The 7184-nt window shown below is 52.5% G+C and overlaps 1 protein-coding gene across 1 annotated transcript in view; it reads left to right on the top strand.

Moving 5' to 3' along the window:
• Nucleotides 1–1338: 1338 nt before the first annotated feature.
• CCDC63 (coiled-coil domain containing 63) overlaps nt 1339–7184 on the top strand; it is a gene marked incomplete at its 5' end in the record, with an annotated part of 6499 nt that continues 653 nt past the window's right edge. The window contains 9 exons of the mRNA XM_010166906.1: nt 1339–1505; nt 1633–1822; nt 2978–3097; nt 3813–3994; nt 4528–4709; nt 5187–5407; nt 5883–5957; nt 6355–6547; nt 6971–7168. Coding sequence (XP_010165208.1) covers nt 1339–1505; nt 1633–1822; nt 2978–3097; nt 3813–3994; nt 4528–4709; nt 5187–5407; nt 5883–5957; nt 6355–6547; nt 6971–7168 — 1528 coding nt within the window. The remainder of the gene's footprint in view (nt 1506–1632; nt 1823–2977; nt 3098–3812; nt 3995–4527; nt 4710–5186; nt 5408–5882; nt 5958–6354; nt 6548–6970; nt 7169–7184) is intronic.

The following is a 7184-nucleotide window of genomic DNA, read 5'->3' as shown; positions in this document are numbered from 1 at the left end:
GGGTGAGGGCTATGGGGTCAGCCCCATTGCCCTCCCTGGCTGCAGTGGGACAGAGGCTGAATCCAGGCAATGTCCCCTGCTCGTGCTTCTTGGGGGCTCTGCCCACTGGCACGGAGGGGACTGGCCTCACTGGGATTTCTATGGAAACCCAGGTACCAAAGGGGTGGAATAACTCAAACCATCTGTTCTTCCTCTGCTTATAAACTCAACAAGAGGAGCGTGTTTCGCGGTGACATCACTACAAATGCTCTCCTTTTATTCATCGCGCAGCCATCTGTGATGGTTTCCTCATGTGCCAAACACGCAAGCGGGTGCCGAGGGATGGGCAGAGGGACACAACCACCCCCTTACCCAAGTTATTGTTGTTGTTTTTCAGTTTCCCCCCTTGGAAAACAGGCCTGGCCCCACGGAGAATCCCTCATCCCCTCCCCACGGCGTCGCAGAGCAAGCGGAGGAATTAGCTGGAAGAAATGTTGGGCTCAAAGGTAAAAATTGAAGCACAAATCAAAGCTGAACTTCTCCACAAGAGCTATGGAGGATCTGCCATGGGGATCTCACCTGCAGAAATAAATGCCATGGTGTGGTGAGCCGGTCAGGGGTTGGAGAACCAGGCTGTCTTGTGCCAGCAAGGTGCTGGGTTGTGGTGGGGCTGGTTCTGCCTGTTCTTCTGTGCCAGGGATGAGGCCATGGCCTGAGATTTGGGTTTTGGGGGAGGCAGGATTGGGGAATATGGGTCAGTTGAGGTCACAGGTAGTGGTGGATCTAACCACCACAGCTTCAGTGCTCACCTCTTAGGTAATTTCTCAACTAGAAGTCACCTTCCCACAGCCAGGGATTTGAGCACTCCTGCTCTGCTCTTGAGCAAAGTCAGCTGGGTTCATTCACATTCCCAGCACAAGCAGGTTTGGTTCTGACTCACGTGGTCCTTGCAGTCATTCTGGGTGATAAAAGAGGTGACAACCTACCGTCACCTGCTCTCCCAGTTGCTGGTGGTCTGCACCCTGTCCTGGAATTAAGGTGCTGGCTGTGGCTCAGCTGCTGTGGTCAGCAGGCAATGGTTTTGGTTGCTGTTAACACCTCCTTGCCCCGGGGAGTGGCGGTAGCATGGGGTGGGTTACCCCAGAGCAAAGTACCCGGTAGACTTTGCTCTGAAGTGGATCAGAAGAGTGGCTCAGTGTTTTGAGTGATGAGGAATATTTTAGGTGGCAGAGAAGAGCCTAAGGTGGTGACAAACAGCTGGAGGTGACAATGCCATTGACGGGCTCCCCTGTGTCCAGCTCCACTGTCTACCACTGTTGGTTGTGTTTGCTCAAGTGACCAAACTCTCCCTCTCTGAAGCAGCGGAGAGGTCCCTCTTGGAAGCAGAAGTTTTCGGACTTGTCTGCGAAGGAGAAAGAAAAGCTGGCTGAAGCTGAGGTCAGGAGGCTGCAGAAGCAGTTCCGGATAGCAGCGGAGAAGAGGAAATCTTATGGTGCCAAAGTGAAGCAGCAAAAACAGGCTCAGGAGTGAGTGCAACAGGAAGGTCCTCCAAGCTGAGATCTGGGGACCCCGGCGCTGAGATGGAGAGAGGTAAGGACCTGCCCTGGCGTTGCAGGTGGGATGTGCTACATGTCATTTGTCCTGTTTGTACAGAAAAGAAATAGAGTCGCTGTCGCAAGAACATGCAGAGGTGTTGTTAATGCTGAGCCAGATCACGTCCCTGAGAAATGCGATGCTGGATGACAGAAATTGTCTGGAGGTCCAGTGCCTTTTGCAGACCAAACAGCAGTACAGTTCTCTGATTCAAGACAGAAAAGCCTTGTTAACTGACCTGGACAACCAGGTAAGAGCATCTGGACCGTTCCCTGGCTGAGGATGGCAGAGCAGAGCAGAGTCACAGAGGGAGCCCTGTGGCTGAAACTCCTCGATGTAAAATGTGTTTAATTCAGGTTTTGAAATATCGTGCTGCCTCCTGGCAGAAGACACGTGACAATGACAAAAGGATAGAGCCAGACTCCCATCCCAGCAGCACTGGCCTTGAAAAGTACAGTCTGACTCCCAACCTTGTTGTCCCACCAGTGTCTGCAGCTCTGTTTTGGTAGCACAGACCTGCCTGGGGTCATGCAACATCCCTCTGCTTTTCCTTTGATTTTTTTTTTCTCTTCTGAAAAAGAAAAAAAAAGGCAAAAATGCAACATTTAGTTTTGCTGTCTGAGACATGGCAAATAGAGGAGCAGCAACATCTGGGGGATGTCCCATCACTTCTCCTGAGGACAGCCTGCTTGGATTTGGTCAACAGTGGGGTGGGAGGCCAAGGGAAACCCAGCATGACAGAAGTGACAGGTCCCTGCAGCTTTTTGCTCTGAACAAGGTGCCCCCGACAGGTCAGGGAACGTGCTCAGGTAGTTTACAGCTGCTAGAGGTGCTGCAGAACTTCACACAACAGGGTTAGCTTTCAATCAGGGATCTCTTGGCTGAGTCATATCTCTCTCACTTGCCTCCTGCTTCGTTGTTCTTCAACTACTTCATTCTTCTCATGGATTTATTTCCTCTGGAAGCTTCTTACTTCTGGCAAAAGTTTTCCTCCTCTCATTCCCAGGGAGGACTGCACAGATCCCTGTCTGGCCACCACAATAGCACTACCAAAACCCCATCCTCATTGCCTCTTCCACTCTACACAGAGCGCTGCTGTGCCTTGCTCAACACCTGCTGAATTTCCCTCCAGACGCAGCTGCATTTCCTTTGTGACACAAAAATAAACCCGTTCCTAGTTACAGTTTATGTTTCTGCATCTGCAAGATGGGATCCTTCGGGATTAAAGCTGCTTCTACAACTGTGAGCTCATTAATGACATGGTTGCTGTAGTTCAGGTCAACAGAGGGTATTTTCTTTGGCAAAGTGTCCTGACAAGAGTCCAGAACGTAGGGGTGGAGATTGTACTTTCTTTTTTTTTCTTTTTTTCTTTTTTCTTTTTTTTATTCTCTCTCTGTGTGTGTAGATATTAGAGCTGGAAGAAAAGATTGTGAGGCAAAACAAGATCACAGTGAAGGTGAAACAAGCAAACAGTGCCGAACGGCTGCAAAAACAGATCGAGACACTGGAGATACGTCTAAACAACGTAAGCAAACATCTTGCAGACCTTTGAAGACCATGTCCAGGGCCACACTGGAGCCTGTGTGCAAAATGCTTTTTGGGCAGGACAAAGGGTAACGGTGCGGATGCATTTGGTTGACACAAGCTGCATGAAGAACCTGGCTTGTTCTCCTGGCCTGATTGCTCCCAGAATATCTCAAAGGCTCCTTCAAGCTTGGTGACCCAAATGTAGTGTTTGTGCCATGCCAAGAAGCCTGAAGGTCTGCACCTGTTTAGTGATAAAATCGAGCTGCCTGAAGCCACCTTGTCTTGGACAACGCCAGCTCCAGGTCTCTGCCGTGATCAGCCTGGCCTACTGTTGCCTCCCCTGTCTTGGGGGAAGAGGATAGTGCAGGGCCAACTTAAAATCTCTTGGGCTGTGTTTGTCTCAGCCCTGGTTAAGGTCTTTCAGCAGAGACCTGAACCTCCCCAGTCATTAGATATTAGGAAGAAGTTTTTCACTGTGAGGGTGGTCAGACACTGGAACAGGTTGCCCAAGGAAGTTGTGGATGCCCCCTCCCTGGAAGTGTTGAAGGCCAGGTTGGATGAGGCTTTGAGCAACCTGGTCTAGTGGAAGGTGTCCCTGCTGCTGGCAGGGGGGTTGGAACTGGATGAGCTTTAAGGTCCCTTCCAACCCAAACCATTCTATGATTCTATGATTCTATGCACCAGCTTCAAACCATCTGCTTCCCTCTCCCCAGGTCACTGTCCATTTCGATACAATCTTGACCAGAAATAACACACTCCGAGAAGAGATTGAAAACCTGCGAATCCAGAAAGCCATTTTGGACAATGTCTACTTGAAGCTCCATAAGAAGCTGAATCAGCAGAGGAGAAGGATGAACACTGCCGTTGAGCAATCCACACAAGCCTACGAGCAGCGGTACCTGGTCTTGTAGACCCTCTGGGGCAAACTCAGCACCGATGGGCAGTGCCAGTGATGAGGAGATGTAAAGAGAGACTGATTGCAAGTTCAGAGAGAGGACTGGGAGGCTCTAGGACTGGGTGCTGAGGGCTGGGTTCCTGGTCAGACTGGTACCTCCAGGGGGATTTACTCCACCTGTTCCAGATATTTCTTGGGATGGGGTGAATTGCCCCATGGAACAGTTTCTTTCCTTTGAGTCCCACCTGAGCTCACATGGGGGGATGCAGCAGACCTGGAGCAAAGACCAGGCAGCTCTGGTCAAAGTGAGCCTGGCTGCCACGGTTGGGTGCTGTGTCCAAGTCCAAAACCCCACCAAGAGCTGTGTTAGCTTGTGCTGGCCTTGGGCTAACACAGCTGCATCTGGCTGAGAGCCAGGCAACATGCCCAGCATCACAGGGGCTTTGCTAGGTCAGGCACAGAGATGCACGGGAATGGCCAGGGACAAAAATCCTTGTACCTACACGTGGTGTAACCTGCTGCTCTCTGTGCAGGATGGAGGCTCTGGAAAGGATTTCAGCCATGAATGAAAGGCACAGCAAAGACACCATCCAGTATAACGTCGAGCTGCAGGAACGGGACCGTGTCCTTGACCAGGAGACCAAACTGAAAACCTTCATGCTCATGAAATTTGCAGATCGCTCTGAAGTGGAGAAAGAGGCCAAAAAGAAAAAAGGTATCAGATGAGAGAAACCACGTGCAGGTGGGACCTCAAACCAGGAGTCTGCAGGTTTGGCAAGGGGGATGCTTATAGCACTGCAGCCCAAAGGCAGGACACCTGCCCTGCCTGCAGGCTCCTTCACCCACCCTTTGCCCTGCAGAAGAAAAGGACAAACAGTGATAAGCAAGTGATAACCAACCAGTGATACCAAAGCTATGTGTCTTGGGGTGTCCTTGGGGGAGAGGGAGGGATGAGGAGGTAGGAAGGTGCCTCCACGTGCAACCATGGCTCCTTTCATCCTCCTGGGGAGAGATCCCGCTGTGTTTGCCCCATTTCCATACAAACTGTGAGGTCCTTGCTTAGTTTCTGAGTGAAATAAAGACACCTCCTGCCCGCCCTGCCCTGAGCACCCTGCCAAAGCCCACAGCACCCACAGGGGAAGGCTGTGCCCTTGGGGACCCGCACAGCCCAGGTTCTCTATCTCTTCCTCAGCCTTGAAGGCAGCCCAGCGGGCGAAGCGAAGCCAAGGGGAGAGCTTTGAGAGCCGGGAGGTGGCTTACAAACGTCTGCTGGAGCTGGCAGAGGACGGGGACATCAACCGGCTGATGAATGGCTTCATCGAAAAGGAGGGGAAGAACTTTGCCTGCTTCAGCTATGCCACCGAGCTGAACAACGAGATGGAGATGATGCAGCGGAGGATCGAGGATGTCCAGGTCTGTTCCAGGCTCTTCATGTCTCCCCTTTCTCAGCTGATGCTTTTGAGCTGAGGTGGGTTGTTCCTCTCCCATGTGTCCAGCATCACTGCCCATGCCAGACTCTGCCTCACAGCCTGCCCCACGGGTGGGACCAGGGGAATGCAGAGAGGTAGCCAAAAATATAACTCTTGTTGAGAGAACGCTGCCTTCTCAGAGAGAAAAATGTCTCAATGCTGCCACCGTGTACCCAGCAAAAATACTGCAGTGTCCAGGAAGGCCAAGAGCTGCCTTGGCCATGTGTGGGCTGGCTGGAGTGAGAAGTGCTGCCTGTTGTGGGGTCATCATCTGTCCTCCTGACCTGGCGACAGTGGTCCCCAGAGGGGTCAAGTGGGATGTCCCTGCTCCCAGGGCAGAGGGATGGTCCTTAACCTCTGTTAGACACGTCTGGTGGCCATTCAGCCAGTGTCCCCTCCATGTACTTGTGTTTATACAGAATGAAATTAAGGCCTTCATGATGGACCAGGATTATGCAGAGAGCAGCATCTTTCATGTCCTGCAGGAGCTGGAGGTATGGTGCCTGGGATTTCCTTCTGCTAGAGCAGCAGACCTTGTCTATCCCAGCATGTGTCCTAGGGAGTCTGGTCCTGTTAACACTGCTCTGGCCAACGGCTGGAGATCCATGGGCAGAAAAGGGCCCTCCATCAGCTTTGGCAGCCCTGTCTCCCAGTGCGTGGTGAGAGGGGGACTGCAGGGCTCCTGCCAGCCCTGGTCCTCCAGCACCCAGGGCCTCGCCTGTGGCATGGCGAGCTTGGGATCCCCTTCATAAAGCCTTTCCCTGCAGGGATGGGAGCATCCCACAGCCTCTCCTGGGATGTCACCAGTGTCCAGACTGGAACTGGCCAGCACTGGGGTGACAGGGAGAGCAAGGGGGCTGGTGTGACACCTAACAAAACCTTTGCTGATAGGAAAAACTAGTGGAAGCCACTGAGGAGGCCAACTGGTATGAAGACAAATGTAAAGAGAGCAGCAAAGTCCTGGGCCAGCTCATATCCAGCACAGAGACCCTGTTTAAAGAAACCAACTGTGATGCTACAAAGATAATGAAAGGGATCGGAGAAAACGGGCAGATCACGGATCTGAACCTGATGCAGTTTTTCGGTGGGTCAGGACTTGCCCATGTTCCTTCACCACATGGCCCAGACCTTGTGTGTCCACCACCTTCTTGTAGTGTGTTTTAATTGAGCTGCTTTTTTCTCCTCTGCCCCATCATGTTCCTAATGTGAATCTGAGCTGCCAAATTCCCAGCAAACTCAGGAGTTAACCTGAATAAATATCGTAGTGGACCCTCAAGCCCTTATCTTGGCTATGGGTGTGGGATCCAGCCTTGGGTCCCTGGGGAGACAGGCTGCCTGATGGCCCTGGGAAATCAATGGATCCCTGCTCAGCAAACAGCTGGGGGTGGGCTTGGGCAGGGGCTCAGTGCCGGGACCCTGCGGGATGGTGCTCAGAGTCACAGAACAGCCTAGACTGGAAAAGACCTCTCAGATGATCGAGTCTAATCCTGATCTCCCTCCCACCCAGGTCTCGTGGAGAAGAAAACCAACGAGCTCCTGCTGATGGAGTCCATCCTCTGCTACACATCGGCTGAGGGCTTGCAATCAATCCAGCCCTTCACCAACCCACTGCTGGGCAGCACCGGGCTCCTCCGGGCGATGGACCGCGCCCAGCTCTGCCCCTTGCCCCCCACCCTGGACTGCATCGCCATCGCCATCGACGCCCGTGAGTGTGGGCGGTG

This window comes from Antrostomus carolinensis, unplaced genomic scaffold (assembly GCF_000700745.2).
Source record: "Antrostomus carolinensis isolate BGI_N321 unplaced genomic scaffold, ASM70074v2 scaffold43530, whole genome shotgun sequence".
NCBI lineage: Eukaryota > Metazoa > Chordata > Aves > Caprimulgiformes > Caprimulgidae > Antrostomus > Antrostomus carolinensis.
Note: the sequence above shows the minus strand (reverse complement) of the source record. Positions and strands in the feature narration are given on the sequence as shown.